Source organism: Micrasema longulum, unplaced genomic scaffold, assembly GCF_059751315.1.
Source record: "Micrasema longulum isolate JH-2025_06_02 unplaced genomic scaffold, ASM5975131v1 h1tg001532l, whole genome shotgun sequence".
Lineage (NCBI taxonomy): Eukaryota > Metazoa > Arthropoda > Insecta > Trichoptera > Brachycentridae > Micrasema > Micrasema longulum.
The window spans coordinates 122,011-149,495 of NW_028278715.1; the positions used below are offsets into that span (position 1 = coordinate 122,011).

At 30.7% G+C, this 27,485-nt stretch overlaps 1 protein-coding gene across 1 annotated transcript in view; it reads left to right on the top strand.

Annotated features, from left to right (window-relative positions):
* Positions 1–27,485, top strand: part of LOC148275004 (uncharacterized) — a 165,761-nt gene that overhangs the window by 94,424 nt on the left and 43,852 nt on the right. The window contains exons 2-3 of the mRNA XM_088236283.1: positions 16,119–16,180; positions 23,772–23,843. Of these exons, the coding sequence (XP_088092409.1) occupies positions 16,130–16,180; positions 23,772–23,843 (123 nt within the window). The 5' untranslated portion in view covers positions 16,119–16,129. The remainder of the gene's footprint in view (positions 1–16,118; positions 16,181–23,771; positions 23,844–27,485) is intronic.

The following is a 27,485-nucleotide window of genomic DNA, read 5'->3' on the forward strand; positions in this document are numbered from 1 at the left end:
TTGTAGTGGAAGTGGCTACGTAATGGTATTGTAGAACGGAGGTACAAGATATTTCCTTCCGAATCGCCAGATGCCTTCATTTGTTACTTGTTTCCTTTACTAAATTACGCTAAGCCCAGTGAACTTAGAGGTATTGGTCAACTCAGCCTGATTTTTAATCTAAACATTAGTTTGTTCCTCGTGATAAAAAAAGAGCAAGAATGAATTCAACAATGTTTGAGTATGTCCAAATGCTTGCAGACTGGCTGGATTTCTTCTGAATGAACTACCTGGTGAAAGAAAAAAATTATAAAAATTGAGAAATTGTTTTCAGGCGTTGCCTAGTAGGTGATTTAGTTCAGCTGGATGAATTTCACCCACGTGATAAAGGTTTCAGCTTTTTTACTTCACAAAAGTCAACAGATGAAAGAGTTGAGGAAATGTGGATGTTCAAAGATAGGCAAAATGGGGAATGTTACACAGTGTGTAAAGTCATAAGCCCTGTAATTGCCTAGACTTCCATATTCCCTTCTCTCCAAAATGTTTTTTCACTCTGTTGAAATAAATTTAAATAAGAACAAATTCAGTTTCCCTGTTGACAAGCGGCGTTTATTGTCACAAAATGAATACCTACATTTAATTTACTTGTAATAAATTCTTAAGAGAATTTTTTTTTTTAATTTTTTACAAAAAAAATACGTTTATTTGTTTATACATATAAGTACATAAATTGTCAGTATTATAATCATAAATGACTGTTTTTATCTGTGATTCAGTGAGAATCAACTCAAACAAAAAAATTAACCACGCGATATATGTAGCTTTATTCTACACTATTTTAATAATATATTTGTACAAAATTAACCGCAATGACATTCAGCAGTGGCTGTCAACACTGAGCACTAGTCGATTTCTTTTTAAAATGAATAATGCCAAAAACGGCCACTGCAAACGCCACATGTCCTATGTGAAACAGAGTATGTCAACGGTATCATATCAAAGAAAAACGGTCCTTCAGAAATAATGTTTGAAATACTTGTTTCCAAATAGATAATCACCACAATTATGATTAATGTACATGCTATTGTTCATGGGATTTATTTAATTTTTTACTTAAGTACCTTGAACTATAAAACTATAAATAAGGACCTTTAATCCGTCTAAACTTTGCATTCATTTGAAAATACCGTAAAGAGGCAAAACAATTGTCACGAAATTTTTGTTTTTAAATATGTAAACATATAATAAAGTGTTCAGTAGACTCTAATCAGATTTAATTTATTATAAGTTTACATAGTTAATATTTAATGTCTACCTAACCTACGATTGGACCTGAAACCAAAAGCATAGAAGGAAAATGTGCTCACCACTATACTACGAACCGGACATATCTGCATTTGAAAATGCTTTTCAATGAATGTGTTTCGAGACGTACCTGTTCCTTCGTCAGGAACCAAATTGCGCTAGTTTGAAAATTCCACCGTACGCTTTAACCATTTGAGTGTTGCACAAAAATATAAAACCAAGATGCTCATAGGACACATACTATGATTAGCTAAAACCGAAAAAGATAGTTACATGTGGTATGTTAAGGGAGTGCTTTCATTGAATTTTCCGTGTGTAAATGGAACCAGAACATTGGAGGAGCATTTTCAAAACATGCGGGTATATTTTTTAACACATCAAAGCATTCTTAAAACCATTTCACTAAGATTTGAATAATACGTTATCCGGTGCTAACAACAATGATAATAATATATCCAATTGTCAAGTGTGATTCCTCTCAGACAAGTTGTGAATATCCACTGGGTGAACACGCGCAAAATGTCGGCTTCCCGCCAAAACGCCCTAATTCAAGATGGCGCCCACCCCTCTGGTTATTGTTTATGGTTAACTCCGATTAATGTTTCGGACTGAGTGGTCTCTTGTGCTCTTTGTCTTCCTGTCAATCCCTCGCAAGATCAAAATCTACATGCGCAGTGGATGTGAATTTTCCTGTAATGTACCCACATCTTAATTAGGTTGCAAGCTAGTCATATAGGGGGGGATTACTTGCGAACCCGGCAAAATCTAAAATCTTTCAAAGTTAGATATGCAATAATCAAAACATTGTCAGCTCAAAAAACGGCTTTATTTGTGAGAATCTAGGCATTCAAATTTCTGATAGTTACAAACATAGCAACTAGTGACTAACTGAAATTTCAGCTTTGGCTAATCGCACAAGTTTGGCTGCAATTTCGGATTCGGCAGAAAATTCGGCAGATGATTACGTTCGTTACGAAAATTAGCACAATAGGGAAATATAACTTTTTTTCGTTAAAACTGTCATTATATTAGCCAGGGCCTTTATGCGTCGCGTTTCATGTTCATTTGTTCCTGATCATTGAAATTTGTTTAGAAAGTTATTTATTTATTTGTATAAACGCCCGATGCGCATTTTTAAGGACATTTATGAATCAAAAATTATTATAAAGGAAAATAGAAAGACAAAATGGTATATAGTAGACTTGGTGGGAGTAGAAGCGGGAGAGAGGTGTTTATTATTTAATTTGATTCAGTGATCGTATGGAAGAAGACAACTTGCTTTAAGAAAAATCAAGACTAAAAAAAAAAGCAGACCTAAGAACTCTGGGCATAGGGGAATGAAAACTATAGTTAGTTATATGGCTTAGTTGGGATATTTAAAGCTCCTTAGTTCAGGCGCATTGAAGAGTGAGTTGAGAATTTTTAATAGGACTAGAATGTCAGATTTATTTCGAAGGTCTTGAAGAGAAGATGTATTTAAGCTAGTTTCTAACTCATTATACGTATATTGGTATCGGGAAAAGCCTAACCCCAAGCCTATATTTCTAAAAAATCGATGTTGAACTGATTTAATATTTTTGATGTGAACATCATACTATGGAGACCAGATAACAGAGAAATACTCTAGGTGCGGGCAAACTAGGTAACGAAAGAGAGTTTTAAGGGTATTATAACGAATCTCGACTTCACAACAACCAAGGCCAAACACGTCGCATTTTTCTTGCAACGTATTTTTTTTTTACATTTATGTATGAAAACATGTCTTCACAGTATCCATATGGCTTTTGAATATACGATTAATTATTCTTAATCCATTTCATATATTTTTATTGATATTCGTAGTATGTGATAATTCCCTATTAGAGATCTTGGATTGTTGTCCATTCAAATAATGGTATTGCCATTGTCTAACATAAACCGTAAAAACTAGACTGATTTTGCGATTTGTCGACTACACTCAGTAGTTATAAAATTTTTCATACGCATATTTTTGTAATTGCTTTCTGGTTGAAAAGGTATGTTTAACATAAATACGAATCAAAGAGCGCTTACAACAAACAAATTTACTGATTTTATTTGCGCCTTTTATTTTATCGGGTATTTTATTTGAAATTTATTTTAACCCTTAAAAGACTGTGGTTAATAATTCCTTTGCGCGCGGTTATGTAAAATCGTGTTAATTCAAGCAAACCGAAGAATATTCTAAAGTTCAGAGATTTGAAAAAAAAACATGAAGACATACTGTTAAATAATTATTTTTCCATAATTTAAAAAAATTGACACGATATTTAGCCTGTTCTAGCAAAATAAATCAAAACTCATCAATACGCCGGTCACCTTACGTGCGTGCGTGCATCCCTTATCACCGTCAATAATCGACTGAATATTTTCTTACGAAAACCAGCCACAGAACAGCGTCCCTGTCTTTCGTAATACGAGTTCTATCTTTGTGCTCTCTTTTGTGTATATTTATTGCTATATTAGCGTCACATTCATTTTTCACGTGACAAGGATAAATACTTTTTGTGTAAAAATCCAGCATTGTTATATAAATATTCCTTTCCAAATCCGGTGTTAAAAAGTATATGTGAAGATTACAAAATAAATAACTTCATCATTAAAAAAATAAGAGAAAAATGTCGTGTCTTGTATCGTATAAAGACTAGTGTGACATCACAGCTGTGGCAACGGTGATTTTATTTACAGGCAAGCATTAAAAAAATATAATTTTTGTGTACCTACATAGTAGTTACATACTATGATGTACTCTACTCTAAATTTATATTGTGATTCTGTAGGATTCAACAACTTTCATTTATGAAATCAACTCAAACTACGTAACTTTGTGATATATTATATTGTGTAGCTATATTGTTAAATAATTTAACACATAACTCATATAAAAATTTTATAATTCAGTCATTATTGGGTATTCTCATAACGATTGAAATGTCAACTGGCCGATTTGTTCTAAAAATGAATAATGACAAAAACGGCCGCGTCGAGCGCAACGTGTGTTGCGAGTCATATGTCAAAAGTATCATCTCAAAGAAAAATAGTCCTTAAGAAATAATGTTTAAAATATTGCGCTTTTTTAATATTTTTATTTATATTTGGAGTAACATATGAATGGTGCCAATGATTTATAGGAAATTATTTGTTTGTTTTTCTGTAAATAAAGTCGCAGTTAAACATTATTATGGATAGTCAAATATAATGGTAAGCTGCGCATAATCGCTTCTATACACGATTCGCCTCTGCATCACAGCCACACAGAAGTTAATAAACTCGCAAGGTTTAGCAATAAAAATGCCTAACTTTGAGCGTTTTGAAGTGACTTTGAACGTATAATTTCGGTTTCTTCTGAAAATCTTGTTTCGGTAGCTCATCAATGGCAACCTCTACTTGAGTATCACAAAGTTGGCAATGTCCAAAATGAAATTTATTATTTTACCATTGTTTCTTGATACAATTATGATTATTTCATAACCATTTACATTAAAAATATTAACTAGTTATACTAAAAATTTTAATTACAATTTTTTCAATTTTTTTATTCGTTAAGATGTAATTATTATTGAATTAGTTTTTTGTGATTTGCTAAAAATAAGGAAAAACATATTTTACCGAGTTTGCAAATAGCACCCTCATATTTTTGTAGCACTTCCACGCTATTGTCCTACAACCCTAGTTGTTTGTGAAATTAACTCTCCCCTGCCGATTAAAATAATCTTTTCATTAAACGACAACGCAAAAAAAAATCGTCATCGTCATCTGCACTCGGGGACTGCATTTTAGGGTTTTAAAAGCAAACTTAGAAATCTCCACCAAAAACTGAAAATTAGTTATTTATGCCAAAATAAACTCTACATAAAAACCTACCTAACTAAATAATGGCTTAATTCAAAACCGTCTCTAAATCTTGCAATAACAGATTACAATCATACTACTTGACACCTTATACTTAGCATTCTTTATTTAGTTTGTATAGCATAATAAATAATCTCACTATTTTTTTTTCAAAGTTTAGCAAATATCTAAGTAACTCCTTCAAAGTGATTTTTAAATTTGCTTCTAATGCCCTCATTTTTACTCCAACTGGAGCGTATCTGAAATTTGTTTAGCTTTGTAATCCGTCGGTAGAAAAAATAAAAATAAGTGTTTAAAAACAAAGTTGTTTTATTTTTATTGTATTAAAATGAATTATCACAAAGCTGGTGTTTCAAATAAAAAAATATATAAAAAAAATATAAATACGGGGATTTATTTCTGTTATATTATAACAGAAAAAGTAGTCTGTCTTCCGCTTCGGGTGCCTGGTGTAGTAACGATAAAATATTGCCTTTGGCCTCCGTGGTGTAATGGCTAAGTCACTTGACCCACGCACGGAAGGTTTCGCGTTCGATTCCCAGTAAGAAAACAAAAATTCAGTTAGATTATTCTCAAGCCTGGGTGTGCTGTAAGGTAATTCAACACTGTAAAAAGACTACCTGGCTTGTTGTGGTGCAAAAAAACAGCAATAATAATTGCAGTGAAGATTATCTTTTAATCCAATTTTTAATGCTTGTAACTACTCTACGAGGCGGATTTATCACCATTCGAGCATTCCTCGAGTGGAAATCGCTCGTCCAGGGATCATTTTAAATCGACTCTAATGTGAATTGGACCAATTATGTAGTGAAATATTTGGTTAAAATGAAATGGTTGGTATGACTATCCGCAGTTTTTTTGCAGGGTTGCGAAAATTAAATAAAATATTAACTTAAATTGTTCTGAGATTAAATATTATACAATTTATAATACGATGAATACAAGATAAACAAAGATGTGATTTAATTCAATACAACACTGAATAAATAAACCGCGACACAAGTTTACATGATGTGGGTGCTTATAAGTTTTAGAAAGAGAGAGCAAAAACCAACTGAACCGAAGCCGACCTAGCTTACGCAAATTCTGGCAAGCTCCGATCGTGCCGACGTCGGGCAGTTCCGGTGTGTCTTGGGCGGTGTAAAAATGCGGCGAGAGTGCGTGCCCATATATTAATTTAGAAACCTTTTTGGATTTATTTTTTACATTAGACCTTATCTCTATGTTACAAAAATCGAGGTAGGCAGGATTTGATATTCCAATAAAGTGTCCTATGCGCCATCCAGTGCAGACGAGGGGGGTATGATGATGAATGTAATAGTTATCTGAGGGCCAATTTATTCGTGTCACGTCCAAAGGAGAGTAAATTATTAATAAACTTTCCTCAACCTCAAAAGAGAATGTTACAAAGGTACGCTTAATTAAATAAACAGTATTTCCTTTTTCCTTTATATGGTTTCCTAAATTGTATTATTTGGGGCAAGCAAGGATAATAGCAAATTCATAATCTGTTATCCTTTAACATAAATACGTTTTCGAATTAGGCCATGTTATAATTAATAAGAAATAAATTATGGAGGTTCTCTTCGGGATAGCGTCACTCAAATTAGTTAGTTTTCCCTAATTATTTCAATTTCAAATTAATAAGTTAATTTACCTTTTACTCAAGTTTGTTTTCAAATTAAAGTTAGTTGACTTTTCTAAAAACAACTATTACAATAGATAATATATAATTAGCTATATTAAACATTAAAATTAATAAATACTTATTGGTTCAAAACAACGAATTCACAAAGTCAATTATTCCAAAGTCTTTTCAACTATTTTTCCGACAGTGTTTAAATTATTTTTTAAACTGCTTTTAGTATCAAAAACATTTTTCGCTTTATGGTATGACATAATAACTTATTAATTAAAAAATTTGCATAAAACACTTATACGTTTAAGTTAAATTTAATTTATTACGAATCATGGGGAGTTTTTGTTCAATGGTTATACTTATTACAATATTTGAGTTTGTTAAAATGTTTGTAGACAAAAGACTGGATTTCACCCCCTCGGGAGTCGTTAGGATTAACAAATTACAACGGGGATAGAGAAAACATTAAAGAAGGGAATATGGAAGTCTAGGCATTTACATGGCTTATGACCTGTCAATTGTTGGTTTAAGTGGCTGCTTTACACACTGTGTAACATTCACAATTTTGCCTATGTTTGAAATTCCATATTTCTTGAATTCTTTCATTTATTGATTTTAGTTAAGTTAAAGAGCTGAAACCTGTTTTGTTGTGAAGAAAATCATTTGACTGAATTATTTCACATACTAGGCAACGCCTGAAAACAATTTTCCAAATTTTAAACTTCTTCTTGGACCTCTCAAATCTCACTAAAATCAATAAATGAAAGAGTTGAAGAAATATGGATGTTCAAACATAGGCAAAAAGGTGAATGTTACAGTATATAAAGTGGCCACTTAAACCAGCCGTTGACAGGTCATAATCCCTGTAAATGCTTAGACTTCCATATTCCCTTCTTTTAGTATTCTCCATCCCGGTTATACTTATGTTTAATATTTCAAAAAAAACAGGCGCAGAAATTTTATTATTAATAAAAATGTTCTTTGTTTAGACAATCTAGAAAAATTAAGATCAAGTCATGCCATTTTTTAAAAAATTCCCCTTAATAAATAATCAGTTTAATTGAATTTCTAGTCCTTTTTTAAAAATATTCCTGATATGATTCAAATCATTTTTTTTTCTCTCCCCCTTTCATTCTTCTGCTTCTTTCTTACAATGTTTAACTCTTTAAAGACTGTGGTAAATAATCCCTTTTGCGAGCGGTGATGTAACATCGTGTTACCACTAGTAAAAGACGGACTATTCTCAAGTTCAGACATTTGTAAAAAAAGAAACATGGAGATTTTATTGTTTAATAATTTTTTTTCCATAATAAATGCGAATAAACATATAATTTAGCCCTGTTATAGCAAAATAAATATAAAATCACAAATTCGCCTTTCATGTTATGCGCGTGCGTCCCCCATCACTGTCATCAACAGACTGGAAAGTAAATCTGTTTTGGACAACACGCCGCAGAACAGCGTCTTTGTCTTCTTTGTTATGATTTCTATCTTCGTTTTTCTCTTATATAAGATATCTGTATAGAGGTGTTGCTGAATTAGCAGACTTTCATTCTTTGCGTAGCAAGGATAAATATTTTTTGTAATAACATTTAGCATAGTTGTACAAATTTTACTTTCCAAATCGGGTGCAAAAATGTCCATTTGAAGATTACGAAACATACGAATTCATCATTTAAAAAAATAAGAGAGATATATCAAGTCTTGTGTCCTATGTCGACTAGTGTGACATCTCAGCCACACAAGAGTTAAAAATATAAATAGCAACGCAATTACTCGCGCTACATATTTCTAAGTTTGTTCAAGTCATGGTTATAAGGATGTAGCCTCAAATCCGGTTGACTTATAATTCTAAAGTTTAAGTGGTTTTTACAAAAATATGAATAAAACAGTGAATTACGTTTACTTTTACTTTCTTCGTTGTAAAATCAAATAGTAAATTTACTTATTGAAAAAATTACTCCCCGATGAGTAATATTTTTATTCATGTTACTGTTGTAAGTTTTAAAGAAAACATTTATGAACTCAAGTTAGTTTATTTGAAACATTTAGTATTTTAGGTAGCTTACACTAGCAGCTTCTGACCGAAAACATGGGCAGTGCGTTTCTTTACATTTTGTCAACTTATAAATTAAGTTCAATAATATTATAATAATATGACAGGTCTGACGTGATAAACGGGCAATAATATGACAGATGACAGCCCGCGCATCGGAACCAGGGACGTTAAATTCGCCTAACATTAAACGCACATTATAGGATACTAAATCATCTAAATTCGTAAAAATATCATGTCATTACGCATGTTCAAAGTGACATTGCAAACGAACTTCAAACTTCAAATGCCCGGAGTATGTCTACGACCTTCTTCCTCTAACGCACGATTCACCGGTATAAAGCGTTGTCTATCTCGCTCAAATGACAATCTTATTAAAAATGACGTATTTCATACAAATTCACGGTAAAGAATTGTGCAAAACAGAATATGCACAGGGACGATTGCGCATGTGTAGACAAGATGAGAAATCGTCCGCTAGAGTCGATCTCGCTAGATCTTTTGGCGCTAGTATTGAATATTGTGATGTTTACGAGTATAATATTGCAACGAATCCCTGTTTCTTTCTACCCACTTATAACATATTTTTACTATCAATAAAATGACTAATTTATTTCCACATATTTTTACTTGGCAGTGCACTGCACTTATGCACATACTAAGGAACCGCCTCTGGTTGCTTAGCTAAAAAAACCTATTAGTAAAATACATGGGTCGTTGTTGAATATTTTATTTTTTTACAATAATTTGCATACGTATGTCATTAAATAGAATATAATTTATTAAATAGAATGAAGCTCAAGAAAATATTCACGACAGACATTCAGTAACAAGAAAATAATTTTACACACAATTTTGATTTTTTCTAAACGTATGGACACATTCAAAATATTGCATCTCGCCAACTGGTCAAAGAGGAAAAAAAAATTGGAAAGTAGTTTTCAGGCCTTGCCTAGTACGTGAAATAATTCAATCAGATTAATCTTTTTACAAAAATAAAGGAGTCTTAAGAAATATGGACGTTCGAAAATTGGCAAAATGTTGAATATTATAAAGTTTGTAAAGTGGCCATTTAAACTAGCCGAAGACAGGTCGTAAGCCCTGTAAATGCCTAGATTTCCATGTATCCTTCTCTCAAACGTTCTCCATCTCAATTTTTATTTTTTAAACAATTTTACAGTTTGCAAGAGCGTTTTAAGCTTGTAATGTTTAATTCTCATAATAACGGTTCATTTAACAACTCAATTAAGCATATTATGTACTCAGCTTTAATTAAAATAACCGATTTGTTACAATAAACGTTAAAACTACCCTTCGAAACGCCCTTCGAGAAGGCCCAACACTTTCATCCCCTTTTAACGAGGAAATGTTTGACAAAAATCCCCTAATATTTTAGGCGCAAAGCTCGACTTTAGAGTGAAAAATATAAGGGCTTCAAAAAGCCTGTACACCCGACGAATATAAAAAATTACCTTGGAAAGCTCGTTCGTAGATACGGCTTTTTTTGTTTAATTGTTATGTTAAAAAGAAGCTTAGTATTGGACCTACTTAGGAAGTTAAAATTTTACGTTAATGGATTTTTTCCCATTCCACTTCAAGGCTTTGATTAAATCAAGAGGATCACCGGATGTTAGTATTATAAAATGTACATAATTCAAATATTCTCAGTTAATAAGGTTTACTTCGTTTTTGTCTTTGACAAAGGGAATACAACAACAACAACAACAAACTATCACGCCGTTTCCCCGTAGGGGTAGGCAGAGAGGATAGAACGCCATAACACTCTATCTTGGCATACAGCCCTCGCTTCCTCTACATTCATACATCTTCTTATGCACGCACGCCGATTATTCCTACTTTTGACATGTCCATCTTCAAGTATTTGATGGACTTGATCGTGCAAATACAGGTTGTTTTAACTACCACAATGCAGAACCAACCTGCCAATGGTAGGCTGGTAGGTGGAGCAATCTTATTATTCATTAGTATTGCCTTGGATAATGATGTACATATTTCATGACAGTGAGATTTTTCTTAGGAAAGCAATTTTATGATTTTAATATAAGTTCATTTTTAATGACTTTTTTTTTCTATTTAATTAATCTAATTCGTATATTTTGTAATGCATTGAGATTAAATACTGCGTAATGTTTTCAATGCTTACAATGAATAAATAAATGAAACGAAAGGAAATGTAATGGAAAAGCACATAATTAGAGAAATAAATCAGGGTCTGTCAGCTTATAAACGTAAAAGCATCACAGCAGTCCAGCTCAAAGAATATTGTTTTTTTTATATCCTTTCAAAAGGGGAAATTCATTACTTGCAACACAAAATAAAGTGTTTCTGGTGGTTTATTTAAATTTGACAAACAACAATTTTTTCAGACTTTTAACTTTTTATAACAATAAATTAACTATTATGAAATCAGAAGATAGTAGAATTGAGGAAATGTGGATATTCAAACAACAAATAGTAAATGTTACACAGTGTGTAAAGTGGCCACTTAAACCAGCCAATGACAGGTCATAAGCCCTGTGGATGCCTAGTATTCTATATTCTCTTATCTAAAGAGTTCTTCATCTCTCTTGTAATATGTTTAAATGAACGTATTATAAAATAGATCAATACGAATACATACATTTGAATATTAATAAAATGATTTATTAATAAACAAATGTATGTATATTTAGTATGTATATTTGGAACAGTTTTATAAAAAAATGTGTTTATTTAAACAATAGAAACATTGACATAATACATCTAAATTTATTTCAATATGGAAGTATCGACATTACAGGGCTAATGACTTAAATAACCTAATTTAGATCTTAACAACTCTCTAAGGAAGAAATTTAGCTTGTCTACAAATATTTGGACATGCTAAAAAAATTTTTATATTACACACTTAAAAAAAAAAATTCACATAAACAATTTTATTTTAGTGCGAATGATTCTTAAAACATATAAGGTAATATGCATTTCATAAAATACGATTACACTTCTTAAAATCATACATAATTACTATCCTTGCGATTCTTCAATATACGCCTAGTGGAAAATTTAACAAACAATCAACAGACATAATGTGTGTCGTATTTTAGTTATACTTTTATTTTACAAATATGTAAAATAATAATACAAAAATAATGTTTTTTTTTCAAATAATGAGAAATCAAAGCGTTCACACACTATTTTGTGGCCATTTCCAACGAGTTGTAAATAATTCACTATTAGAAAATGGAAATTAAGTTGGTACAGCGGGGTTCGAACCTTGGGCTTCTGATCCGTTAATACGCAACCCTAGCCACGGGACTACAACCCGATTCATTTTACGTAATCTATTTTATACACTGTGAATAGCACAATTCAACCATTTATAATAAGGAAAAAGTACGCTTAATTATAAAGGGTAACAACAATGTTTTGCAATTTATTGTTCTTTTGTGATGGCTAGTTTGCACCTTGAATACATTCAGGTTTTTGGCATGTTTATAAATTTATTCCAAAAGGGCTCTATTGAATAATGAAACTCATTTAAGTTTATCTTAAGATAAAAAGCAGATAAGAAGAGTTTATCGAAAACGTAAAGTCTATTCAAAAAGTTTATTGTTTCACCGGTTATTTTGCTTCTTTCTCATACTGATAAAGAAAACGCTTAAATTGGCAAAAGCTTAACGTGAAAACTAACACAAAATTTCATTTTTGTTACTTACAAATAATAGTTTGCTTGTAGATTTTGTTTCTTTGAAAAAAATACAAAAAATTATGGTCTTTTCTTACAGACTAAACTTCTTATAAATAAAGAAAAATATATAATTAAATAAATATACAATTCAACCGAGTTTTGGTCCAGTGGCTAGTGTCGCGGACTCACGGATCAGAGGTCCGAGGTACGCAGTGTTTGCTCCCGCTCTACCACAACTTGGTTCCTATTTTGAAATAGAGAGTTATTTCCATCTCGTTGAAAATGCCCCTATAATTGAAAAATTTGGTTAAATCATAAGATCGCAAATATTTATTTTCATTAAAAAACAAATAATAAAAAAAAAATTACTTACGTATAAACATTACAGCACTAAATATACATTCCCACGTTTTTTCCCAAGCACTAAATATACATTCCCACCCAAACGAACCAACCATCACGCCGTATCCCCGGAAGGGTAGGCAGCGATGGTAGAACGCCACGTCACTCTATAATACCATACATATCTCGCTACTTCTACATTCTCACATTTCTTATCATGCACGCGCGCCGATTATTTATTTATTTATTCATAGTGTACATTTCATTTTACATTTTAAATTTACATTTTTTTGCACCACAATAGGCCAGGAGGCCCAACTCACCGGGAATCGAACCTAGAACCTTCCGAGTGTGAGTCAAGCATCTTGACCACTACACCACGGAGGCCGCCATATATTGACGGTTTAAAGAATCTTTTACCATAAAAAGTTTTATAGAAATTATCACAGCAGTGAACAATTAATTATGTAATTTAAAATATGAAATAAAGTTGAAAAATGAAAGTAAAATATTTAATAAAAAAACAGCAAAAAAGTAAAAAAGAAACCTAACATATCTAAGATGAGAAATAAAAGATAACAATTAACGTGAGAAAATCTAATGGTCTAATATTTACAAATATATAAATATTACAAAGTAAATTTGAGAATAATTTAACATAAACCCTAAGTTGCTATTATTTAGCTAGGTAATAATGAAAAAGAAAAATAATGCTACAATTATACTTTATAAACAATACGTTTTTTGGAGCAATATGAAAACTTGAATAATCCTAATAACACCTTTATTTTATCAGAATTGGAAATAAATAAATGTAAAATTTATATATATGAAAAACAAACAAAAATACGTATCTGATATTACATTTAAATGCATTAACAGAGTTTGTATTGAAAATATCAAATATTTGTTCGAACTTATTTCCATACCTATGTATCCTGGATATAGGTGAATGCATTTTAAAGTTGATACAAGAATTGTTTAAAAAAAAAATTCTTCACTTCTAGTGCACCTACCAGGTATTCGAATTTGAATTAGTTCAAGTAAAGCAGGGCTGTAAATAATTGATTTCATTATTTTAAATAAGAATAACAAATCAGCTTTAACTTTTCGGTCTGACAATTCAGGTAATCTCATTTCACTTCTAAGAAAATCATAATTTAAGGCTTCTACAGGTGTTTTTAATTTATGGTTTATAAAGGGCAGGAATTTATTTTGTACCCTTTCAATGGCATTATAATGATGAATGATAATGATGAATGATAATGATGAATGATAATGATGAATGATAATGATGAATAATGAAAACAAAATGGCGGCCTCCGTGGTGTAGTGGTCAAGACGCTTGACTCACACACGGAAGGTTCCGGGTTCGATTCCCGGTGAGAACACAAAAAATAAAATGTGATTTTTCTGAAGCCCGGGTGTTCCGTGATGTAAATCACCACTGTAATTAGGCCTCCTGGCCTGTTGTGGTGGAAAAAAAAAAAAAATAATAATAATCAAATCCGACTTTTTAACATTAAAAAATAAAAATAACATTAACTAATAAAATTTAATAAATCTTTGGCAATCAGGTAAAGAGGTATATGCTTAAATAAATAAAAAGATTTAAGTATGCAGTTTAACTCTATGAGGTATGCTGAAGGTTGGTTGATGAGATACAAGTTTGTAAAAAAAAACGTTTCAATACGGTTTTTCAATGATCATATAAATAATGGTGGTATAATTCGAAAGTATTATTTGGTAATAAGGTACATGTATTATTTATGTTTAAAGCATTAACTTTGTGGTCAAACATTTGTATTAACCTTAGTAAATATTAGTGTTTAACCACTTACCGACTTTTTATGTCTCACGGATTCAAGACGTATCCGTCTCTTTATCAGGCCACTCTTTACACCAACATGCAGATACTATCTATATACACTTTCACTTTCACCTATACCGTCACCGAAGTATACATGATAAAATATATCATTTACATGCAGAGTATTGGCGGCCTCCGTGGTGTAGTGGTCAAGACGCTTGACTCACGCACGGAAGGTTGCGAGTTCGATTCCCGGTGAGAACACAAAAATTAAAAATGTGATTTTTCTCAAGCCTGGGTGCTCTGTGATGTAATTCACCACTGTAATTAGGCCTCCTGGCCTGTTGTGGTGCAAAAAAAAAATGTTAAAAATGTTAAAATGTAAAGGGAATGAAAACACCACCGTATTTGCATGTTGGTGTAGTGAGTGTCCTGATGAAGAGACGGGTACGTCTCGAAGCCGATAGACACAAAAAGTCGGAAAGTGGAAAAAAAAATGTATTTAATAACATTAATTAAGTACATGTACCTAATTTGTTTCAAATTTCCTTTAACAACATTAAAAATATATATAAAAGAAGAAACAAAATATGAATTAAACGGCTTTACATACGAGTACTTTATTCTTAAGTTCACGCATTTCATATTTAAAACCAAAACAACAATGTTTTGAGTATGTCCAAATGTTTGAAGAGAAGCTGAGATTCCTCCGTTGAGAGTTATTTAGATCTGAATTTGTTGCAACAGAAAGGAAAAACATTTTTGAAAAGGGAACATCAAAGTATAGGTATTTGAAGAGCTTTTGGCCTGTCATTGGCTGGTTTAATTTAACCATTAACCATTTTTCAGTGTTAAAACGGTAAGGAAAATATGAATGTTTAAACATAGGCAAAATGGTGAATGGTACACAGAAAGTAAAGTGGCCACTTAAATCGGAAAGTGACAGATCTCTATTGCAACAAATTTAGATAATTATGAAATAATCGAAACAGTAAGAAGCTTTAAATGACTCACAAACTTCGAACTGTTACTTTTACCCCTTTGGAATATTGTGTCCACATGTAATCAATAATAAAGCGATAATTTGAAATTTAAAAATATATATGCCGATATTGTTAATGAAAAATATAATACATAAATAATATATTATATTCCCAGAAGTTTTAAAATAAACTTATTCGGGACAGTGCATCAAAAGAAAACATTTTTGTTACAGTACTTAATATCAGTTAATACAATCCAAAATAGTCCAATACAAAAAATACAATATTAGATACATAAAACGGATGTTTTGCATTATTTGTAGAAATTGTGTAACTATAAATATTAAAAAAATCAAATAATTTATTTTAATTGATACCCTTTCAGATTTACTATTCGACACTTATTTATTATTATTTTCAATTAAATTTGTTTTTTTTTGTTTCAGGGACCGCTTTGATGAAAGTTGTTGAGGTTTACCGTGAAATTCAAGAACAGCAAATGAATATTGTAAGTACAAAAAAATATTTGTTTAGAGAGAGTTTAATAAATAAAATTATCACTTATCTTCCAAAATACACAGTTTTGAAAAAAAGAAAAATCAGTGTCTTTATTTGAAATATAGTTATATTTTTATCTGTATCCACGAGGTAAAAAAATCAACAGTTCTGTGTGTGAAATAAAACCAAAATCCTGGACAAGCATTTGACTCGATAACAATTGTCAAGTAAAAATCCCCAATGAAAATAAAGTAGAGATAGGGTCGTATCGTAGTGTAGTAATTAGCGTATTAGCCTACCGTATCCTGGGTTCGATTCCCGGAAAATCGGAATTGTAAGTATTTGGTCAAAAGGTGATTCTACAATGCAGTACTTCACTATCCTTGGACAGACGTCGGAAGCCTAGGATACATATGATCGAGATACGCTGCATGTGTTTTAGCAATGCGGTGTCCTATGCACCGTGGGGTGCGAATAAGAGTAAAAAGATAATAATGTATAAACTATTTTCAACTGAATAAAATTAACAATATTTTGATTTTGTCCAAATTTTTGTAGACAGGGGCTGGATTCAACTTCCTGGGGAGCTGGTAACATTAAAATATTACAACAGAAATGAAAAACATTTTAAAGAAGATAATATGGAAGTCTATGCATCTACAGGGCTTATGACCTGTCATTGGCTGATTTAAGTGGCCACAGTAGAAATTTTCGGGCGTTACCTAGTATGTAGGTGAAATAATTAAATTATATGAATCTCACCCGCATAAATAAAGGTTATATCTCTTTAACTTCACAAACATCAACAGATGAAAGAATTGAAGGAATATGGATGTTCAAATGTGGTCAGAATAGTGAATGTTACACAGTGTGTAAAAAAGCCACTTAAAGCAGCCTATGACAGGTCATAGGCCCTGTAGATGTCTAGACTTCTATATTACCTTCTCTAAAAAGTTCTTCATCGCTGTTGTAATATGGTAATGAATAAAAGTAATTAAGATTCACCTTAAAAACACTTCATTATTATTTTGAAAAAATAAAACCCTTTGTTGCGGTTAAAAAAATCGTTTAATGCTCAGATAATGTTATTTAACCCCACAGAGGTCGCAGTTCAATATGTGACGCGAGGTGTCGCGCGGAATACAAATGTCACCCGATTTGATTTCGGGATTTGAAAATGGAACGCTTGTATATAATTGTTTTTTTAATCGAAATTATGTCAACATTTAATTTGTATCCCAAACCAATTCACAAAAAAGATTTCTTTCTTACGTTTCTGTTACAAAATAGATATTTTAGATAATACATTTGTGTGCAAATTTGGGACAACCAACAAGAAATACATAAACAGTCTTGCTCGATGTTTGTCTGTCAAGCTAACTCCTTAGGTAAAATGTACTATACAAATACAATGTTATGCTGACGTGTTTTTCTTCTACTTGATGGTGCGTTCTTTAACCAAATAGAAATAAGTTGTGTGGAATTATAAAACTTACATTTTGAAAATGTACGCAAATTAAGAAAACTATGCAAAGTTACTTTTATTCGCGCTATTTATCTATTAAACAGGACTTTGTGGTAAAAATGTATAATTTAACCGTAGAAGAGCGCTACACAAATGGGCTTTGGTGTCAAAACTTCCTCCATTTAATCAATAGAAGATATGGAAAAAAGATATGAAACGTACACTTTAATATTGAGACAAATAAGAAAAAAAATCTTGGATATTTTCCTTGCAACTGATGGGACCCAATTCTATGACACCAGTTTCAATAGCTGCATACTGTTGGGCCAAAAACCATAACAGGGTTTTGTTTAATATATATTACATGATTATTTAAGCCTTATTTTTTTATTGTCTTCACAATAAAAAGTTGCATTATACCAATATTTGGGATCATAACTCACGTTATCCATTTTTTTAAAGGAGTTCAGATCCCAACTCAAATCCCACTTCTTTAGACTATCATACCCTCAATTTTAAATCTGGAAATATAATATGTATATCACTTTAGTTTAGTTAGAATGTAAGTTTAGGTATACAATTGTAAAGCGCCCTTGAGGTGATTTTTTACAAAAATGACGTTATATAAATCAGAGAAATATAATTATTTTTATTATCTCAATTTCTTCATAAATATCATTTTAACATCGTGAAATACAGATCCTTTACATTTTTTGACTAAAATCCAATTATAAAATCATTTTTGCAATAAATAATAAGGTTATTTCTACATAGGGTTATCGCATTTTTCTCAAAATCGTATTTTGAAAAATACAAGTTTCGATTCTAAACAACTCAAATGACAACGCCCTTATAAAAATTCTCTATCCGCACCTAACCTTTTGAGAGTTCGGGGCTAGCCAGAGGTATTTCACCTTCGTCATCTGCTTCTTTCTCCGATTTGGATTGATAAAGCTGTTCTTGAGGAAATTTTGCTATTCATCAGAACTTGGATCCACTAAATAAAGTTCTTCGTTGTCGCGTTACGAAACCATGGTTAAATTTGAGCTTTTCCCTTTTATTTACAGTTTTGCTGCACATAAAATATTCATAATAAACTTTATATTGCACCAAATATAAACAAAATATAACTTAAAATTAATTAAATTGTGTTTACAAAATTTAATATGCATATAAGGTACAAGAAAAATATATTGTGAAAAAATACACACGTAAGTCGCGTGGGTAACAAATGTACACAATAAACTTCATGATATCCTCGTGACGCGTCCAAGGGTCTCCAAATCACGACACACCTTGAGCGGGGAACAGAGTTACCAACCTCCATCAAGTCAAAATTGGTAGATTCAGAAAAATAAATCTGTAGATCAGCTGAAACATATTCACAAAAAAATATTAAACTGTTACTTGTGATGAGGCAAGCTGCCAATAACTGTTATTTAAGAAACAGTTTCGCATGTCACAAACCACTAAAAAATCAAAATAAACAGCTAAAAGAAGGGGTGGCTGCTGTTGTGTCACAAAAATAGTCAATTTCAAGATGTTTTTTAAAAATCGGTAGAATTACGATTGAATTTGGAAGATTGGTAGATTATCCCAACATCGGTAGATCTACTGAAAAATCAGTCAAGCTGGCATCACTGGCGGGGAAAATACATATTCTTATTTAAGTTTACAGATTTTCAAGTTACAACATTGATTAAGAGATATTCTATTTTTTTATGGTAGTGGGTGTATATAATATGTACCCGGTACGACCACTGCTAGGTCAATCATTAGTGGCTTCTTTATAAGCTTTTTTAAATAACTAATTTATTTATTAAAATATGTATAAAGCCTAAGCCTAATACAACAATTACATCAAGAAACATATGAAAAAAATACTAAATCAATGTTATTTGTTTTGCATTTGAAACAACATATTTTTTTATTTAAAAAAATATTATTTCTTAAGTTTGCTTATATTACAATACATAGTATGTAAACTAATATTTACACTTATTTTACTAACATATATAAAAACATACTTTTACGGTACACATAAGATTTATTTTTTAATTCATTCAAACTTTTTTCATTCTTCATACATTTTGGCATCTCTTCATACATTTTCAAACCTTTATACATAAAACAATATTGAGATTTTGTTTTTCTTGTAAATGTCAGCCTTATTCTTTCCTTATTTCTAGTTATATAATTAAGAAAAATTTTATTTAGCACTTATTCAGTAAATAAGTATTTAGGCATTTGATTGTTTAAAAATTTAAATATAAAAACAAACATAATATTATGCATATCAGTCTATTTTTATTGCTATCCAATTAAGATCTTCTCGCATTTTTTCTTTTTTATTAAATCTACTTATTTTAGCACTATTTTCATGGCTCTATTTTGAAGTATTTCAAATTTGTTCAAATTTCCGTAATTGACTAAAAATAACACTGTTAATCTTTATGTCCAATGATTATAGTTTTATATGTGAGTTCTGCGATATTTATATCCAATTTATTTCTCTATCTACCGTGAAAGTTTTTTTTTTTTAAATATTACTTTTTAAAAACATGGTCAAAGTTTGCATTCTAAGTTTTTTCGAGTTTTATGTTATACCTAAATATTTAATTTCATCCACTTTTTTGATAGATTCACAATCACTATTATGCTTGGTTTTTTTCTTTATTTTTCCATTTATTTCGATTTTCCAACATCCAGTTTTAGTTTGTTGATTTTAAACTATTATGATAAGCTTTTTAAGTGGTCATTTAATTTGTTTTAATGATAAAGCCACCATGTATTGTTAAATCACAATTGCTTGAAAGTTTGCGTGATTTTTTGTCAAATGAGTTTCAGTCCAATATAGCGCAAAAATCCAAACCTGGGCATTAAAATCCATTGTTTTAAAAATGTTTTTCAATTGGAAAAATGACAGAAATCTGGGTATAACTCGCAATTTTTAATTGAATACAGTTCAAACAAGTACAAAAGAAACAGCTTGTATAAAAATTAAAACAAAATTGTTCACCATTTATCGAATTTTTTAGCCTTTGTTTTCAAAGTTCCATGGTTTATGTACTGTTACTTTTTAAGTTCGGTATAAATACTTTCAAGTTTTCATTTCTTTTCCTATTCTTTAATCATATTTTTTTGGAGATAATCATGCTTGTGAATATTAAGGTAAAAAAAAAAAAATATTTCTATAGTATTGATTTTAATAATCATAATTCGTAATGCAATAGGGACTCGTATAATCTATATTAATATCATAAATGCAAAAGTACGTTATACGTTTGTTTGTGTTTCTTTCACGTCACTACGGAGGCACCGATTGACTTGATTTTTGTATAAGAATAACCAAAGAGCTAAGAAGTGACATAACCTACTTTTCATGCCGAAAAAAATATGACTCTCTTTGAAAAATTTTAAGTGGAACAATGAATTCTTCTTTCACTTTGCAACGGAGCGACCGATTGACGTGATTTTTATGCATAATAATAGCCAAACATTTGAAAAGTGTCAGATATTACTTTTCATTTTGAAAAAATATGACACATCCGGAAAAATTCTTCTCATAAAAAAGAATTTTTAGTGGAAGAATAAATTAATACCATAAAAAAATAACCATGCTACGTCACCATAGACTAACGAGTAGTCGTTTTTTTTATATGTCAAACGGTAATTGGAAAATCGGCAATTAATACAAGCTGCTTTTTACCCTGCAAAAATATACATATCTTGGGTAAATTTCTTATTGTTAAACGACAAAAGTAATTAATCAATTTACTTCTCCAAAATACCATGCGAGCGAAGCCGTTCGTATAAACTTGTACCTTATATCTTGTACCATATGTAATATATTGATTTATTTATACCAATGGCTTTGACTTTTATTCATAACAACAGAACTTGCATATATTAGGTACATAAAAAAGTAACGTATATGAACTGCATCAGACCAAAAGCCCCGTATTAAGTTGAAATCCAACAAAATAGATGTCTAGATGGAACACGGAATGGAATTCTTCAAATAGATTAGGGAAATCGATTATTTATTATTTATTAATGTGTATAAAAATAGCTGGTCTTTCATTATTTTTCGATTTTTAAGAGAGTTATTTCATGGTACTGCATACTTTCTGCATAGTTAGAGAAGTTAAGGTTTAACAGGTAAGTGACCTGTTAATTTTTTTTTTGTTGGACCCTTTATAGTCTGTTAATGCGAACATTTTAGTGAGGTGACCAAATAGGAGTACAGTATTCTAGCTGGGGATGAACAAATGTTTTATAAAGTTTTTTATATGTATCTGCATGTTAAAATGGTTTCGATTACCGCATGATAAGTCCAACCATTTTATATGTTTTTTTCAGGACAGAGTAAAAGTAAATATCGAACATTAGTTTAGTATCAATAATAACACCTCAGACGCAAACTTGACTATTTGTCTAGCTTTTAAATAACGTAAATATCAACAATACTTTAAATATATTCAAATGTTTGTAGAAAAGACTGGATTTTACTCCCCAGGGAGTTATCATTAGGATTGAAATTTGATTGTTCGAATAGCACTAGTGTTGGATGCTCAATTCCTTCGACCTCGGGACTGTAAACAAGGCCTGCCCTTTCACGATACGCGTGTTCGAAGAAAACAAGGAACTTTCGATTTTATGTAAACTAATTGACGTTATGGTTTTGAGTGTCAATCCTGGAATAAATGAAAGGGGTAAGGACCTACGATTCCCTTCCTTTGGCACTGGTCCAGAAAAACACCGTTTTCGTCTACACAAATAACTTTTTTACGTTTCGTGTATGTTTTCGATGATTCGAATCACTGTTACGCTAGCGGTACGTTTTTCGCTAGAATTTAAAATAAGGACCACCGGAATCAAAGGAAGGAATGGCTTGACACTCGAATAAAAAGATAATGAATCCGAAACCAATAGAGAGAAAAAACATTTTCGAGAGAAAACATAGAAGTCTGGGCATTTACTGGGCTTATGGGCCTATGTCTAGCGAAACTTTTATTTACATCCTTACACTTTTTTTCAGAAATTATTTAAATAGTTTTAAAATTGGATGACCACTGTTATAAAATAGATAAACATGTTCGATAAGTTATTCCAGTTAAAAATCGCTTTATTAGAGAGGAAATGTTTTTCTTGATACTAAGGTGAAATTAACGACGATAGATATTCAAGAAGAATAAATTGTGGGTTCAATGGGTGTTTGAACTGAATTGACACATTTTTCGTTGGGGGCAATCGTAGTGATCATTTAAGATCTTGTTTATCTGAACAGTCTTCTCTCTTGCCAATGTCACCGAGTATGAACTTAACTTATGTTTATTTGTGATGTTCTTTTTCATTGGAGGGAAGTTGTGTTGCCTATATTAGTTATATACTATTATTAATAAAAAGATTGTCAAATGCAAAAAGCACTCACATTTTTTTTACTGAAACAAAATTAAATTAAAATGAATTGAATAAACGATGTTATTTGCACGATAATTTTATTAATCTTATGGCAATTTGTATGAAAACCGTGGGTAAAATTAGATTATTTTTTAATATAAGGAGGATAATAAACAAAGAATGGTAATTTATTTTATACAAGTAAATAAACAGTTTTTGCAACTGTTTGCGTAATGACTATTTAGTCATGAGAAAAAATGACAATATCCGGCATTATTCTCGAAAGCTAATTTATTTTTGGTTTTAACAGTTTTTTTACTGTGAGTGAAACTAATAGAAAAACCTTTAGTCTTTAAAATGGTTTTTGGGTATGTGGAAGGCGTGTTCTAACTGGTTTTGTCTCTTCCAAAAATATTTTTTATTTTAAAACATTGGTATAAAAATAAGTAGTGTTAAAAAGTTCCAACTTCATAAAAAGTTGACGTTTGTGAAGTTAAAGAGCTAAAACCTTGTTGTGGGTGAGATTCGTCTGATTTAATTATTTCACCTACATACTAGGCAACGCCTGAAATTTTTTTTTTATTGAATCCAGTCCTTGTCTTCAAAACATTGTTGATTACTTATAACTTCTTTGGTATACTTACAACAAGTTGTTTATTTGCATGTTGATACAGCTTTTCGTCATGAATGCTTTAAATAATGAATAATAATTGGGTTATTTTAATTTTTTCAGCTCAAGGCTTTTTACGTTGATCTTCTGGTGCCCCTGGAAACTAATTTAGAGAAGGACACAAAAGTTGTTCAGGTAAATAAATACATTATATTTGATTTCGTCGTTTCGATTTTTATTTTTTATTTTGAATCTTGAAATAGGGCACACATTAACACATTTTGATGTGTGTTCTAATAATAACAATGTACAAATATTTCACATATAAGTTATTTAACACATATTTTTCAACGTTTTGTTTGAATTCTGATATTTTTCTTCTTCATAAATGTTTTTTCCCCACATCATAATTTTGTATTTTTTTGTAAATAGAAGTCTGATTTTCCTGCTCATGTTGGTTTTGATACATTTTTTCGATATTCAAGATTTTTTATGAAATGCAAATATCATTGTAATGTGAAATATTTTTTTATTTTTTTTTTATTTTTTTTATTTTTTTATTTTATTTTTTCCTACACATATTATTTACAAAAATATATAATTACAAAAAAACACTTTAGAAAAATACATCTTAAAATTAAGCAATAACATGAATAAGAAAAAATGCCCACAAAGACTTCAGCGTCTGAGCGTGGGCCAATATTTTTTTAATTATTAAAAATTTAATAGCATAAATAAATGGTATTACATGAACATGAAAAAAAAAGAAAAGAAAAAGAAAAGAAAAACTAAATTAACATATGCTGATACGAGTATTACGAATACATGATTTATTTGCAGAATGCATTTATTTTTAACTTTCATTATTTTTTTTAAGAATGTGTCTATCTGTTCCTTCCATGCTGATTTGCTTATGTGTTACTATGTTCAATTAATTTAACATCAAATTTATACTTGTGCATAAGTTTTTTATATACAGGTGTGAAAACACCACCTTTATACAAATATTTCAAATCAACCATGTCAAGAATCAAGCCCGAGACGTCTTGTATGGTAAGCAAATGCGCTAATCACTACACTTCGAGGCCGACCCAAAGATTATTTTAAAATTAAAAATAATGCTTTTGTACTTACAAACATAAGAATGAGAAATTTCAGCGTTATTATTTATATTTTTTTGTATTTGTTAATATACTATTAAAACTAAGCTAATAAAATACACATGTATATATTTGTATGTATCATATTATCAGCGCTATGATTCTTTAAAGTTTTGTACTTCTGAAATCACTCCGCGTGTGACGTCTTAAGTTTTCTTCCGCTTTTTTTCCGTCAATTCTGCTAATTAGCCTGTTATCTTAGCGCAAACCGAAAATCTTCACAACTATCTAATAATTGGTTGATTCGTATGAACTAGTGATATCGCGTCGTTCGAAGTAATGCGTTTTTATTAGATTTTTTTTTGTTTCCTTTTTTTTAAAAATTATTTATTCCCTAAAGGCATGTTTGCGCATTAAAAAATATCTCTGTAAAAGCAAATTGATCTAGACATTTAGTTGAAGATATGCTACATTATTTATTAAATCTTATAGATATACTTATGATCATATAAGCAAATAAAATAAAACTAGGTTTTATTTTGATTCACCGGAAAAAGAGGGAAAATCTCTAAAAATCTCAGCGATACGCTAACATTTTCCTCCAGAAATAGTGTAGGAAAAGTAAACAAATAAATGCATTTGATCTTTAAAAGCGTCTTTTGTGATAACAGCGTCACGATGTCGACGGCGGACGTCGTTTTGTGGCTTAGTGTATGTTTTGACGTCACAAACAGGCGCCGAGGACAGCAAACTTTTGCATTTTGTAACCTCAAATACATTTATTAGGAATTTTAAATAAAACATGAACATATTCGCTAAAGCGTGTCAAAAAACTGTTTTAAGAATATTTAAAAGCCCTATTTCGAAGATGTCGGTTCAAAATTCACATAATATATGTGCATTTAACTGCATAATTATGACAGTATCAAATAATATTAGTTGATCGAAATCGTTGAAAAATAGTTAATTCAACGTCAAAACAAGTTTGAGATTATTTATTTGTAAAAGTATATTTTTCCTTGTATATTTTCTGTTTTTTTTTTGTACTGCTGGATGATTTTCAACTTGTGGGGATGGAACTTTAAATCAAATCAGATTTGTGAGGTTTTCGCAAAAATTTTCGAAAAACCTTTTATCCTTCCGATTGCCTGCAATCTGCCGGCGTACACATTGTTTATGTTAAATAAATAATATTAAATATATAAATTCATTGACATGTACGTATACGTTTTTTGCTGTAGAAAATTAGAGAACCATCGTTTGATCCTTTTACCTCCTCTTTAAGGATCCTCAGAATCGAGAATATTGAACAAAATTTCTCCAAACAGTGTTCTCGATGTATACATAAGTAGGTCAGCATTATAAAAGCAACCGGTGTTACCACTCTTGGCTTAAAAGATGACAAACTTGTCATGTCCACCTAAAATATGATATTATCATACCTACTGAACTTTTAAATAGTTTCTGATATTGTTGGAACTAATTTCAGACAATGTATAAATGTATAGTGCAAATCCATAGCCGCTCTTGTGAGCCTGTTGGATGGCATAAGAAAATAAATACAGATAAAAGAAGAACTATTCAGTATTGAAAATATTCAGCACAATGGAAAATTGTACATCAAATTTTTTTCTTGAGCGCAGTAAAAATTAGTGCCCTTAATTTAATAGTGGAGTTTCTCAAAAATGTGTGATAAAAATAAAAATAAACATTGAACTTCTTCATTTAAATGCATTTCTCAGAGACTCATTAGCCATTAACTAAATCCCACAAGTCAAGACACTTTAACATAACTTTTAAAAATATGAAACTTCTTTAGCCGTCTAAATTTTTAGTAAAAAAGTAATGTTCATTCGTTAATTGAAATCAAAGAAATTAGACGCTTTTACACAACAGAAAATTTATTAAATACGTATTTTTTGTAGACCCCTTAAAAATTACCACATCAACTTATTCTGAATATAACGATCCGATTTCGTTTATTATTTTGAAATATTTGATAACATCAGTCAATCAACATTTCGTTTTTATTTGGTTTAGTAAATTATTGAACTGTACACCGATTTTTAGTAATTTCTCTCGCCAAAATTTCCGGCTCAATTATTTACCCTCGATTTTCAAGTTATATATATATAAATATCTATTCCTGAAACGACGGACACATTTTTCACAATGTGTTTTGTCGAATCCTTTCATTTCCAGCTGTCCGGAACTTCCGGTTGTATTGCACTCACGGGAAATCACCGACTTCCGGTTGACAGAGAACATTCTTACGGACGTACGCGTCCAACTTCCGCTTGGACAGGTTGAATGAAACGCGTCATTTCCTGTTATGATTACGTTAAGCTTGCCAAAAGGTTTTTTTTGGTTTTTAATCGAAATTCTCTTGAAAAGGCTACAACAATGTGTTACCTTTTAATAAAATAAATTTCAGAAGTCTTTTTTACTTTAATGTTTCTTGATGATCTAAGTAAAATCATAATTTACTTTTCTAGCTAAAACGTCCTTAAATAATAAGTCAGTAACTCATTCACATCAATGAATTATTTCTTCAATTTTTTCTTTATTTTTAATATTATTTCCATTTGTAAACATAAACTACAAAATTTTAAATGCCTTTTTTACCTCGATATCAATTTTTAAACAACATTTATTTATGTTAGGCCATTACAACAAAGATGGAGAAAATAAAGGTTTCAAAAAGTAAACTTTTTTTTTATTTTCTTTTATTCGGGAA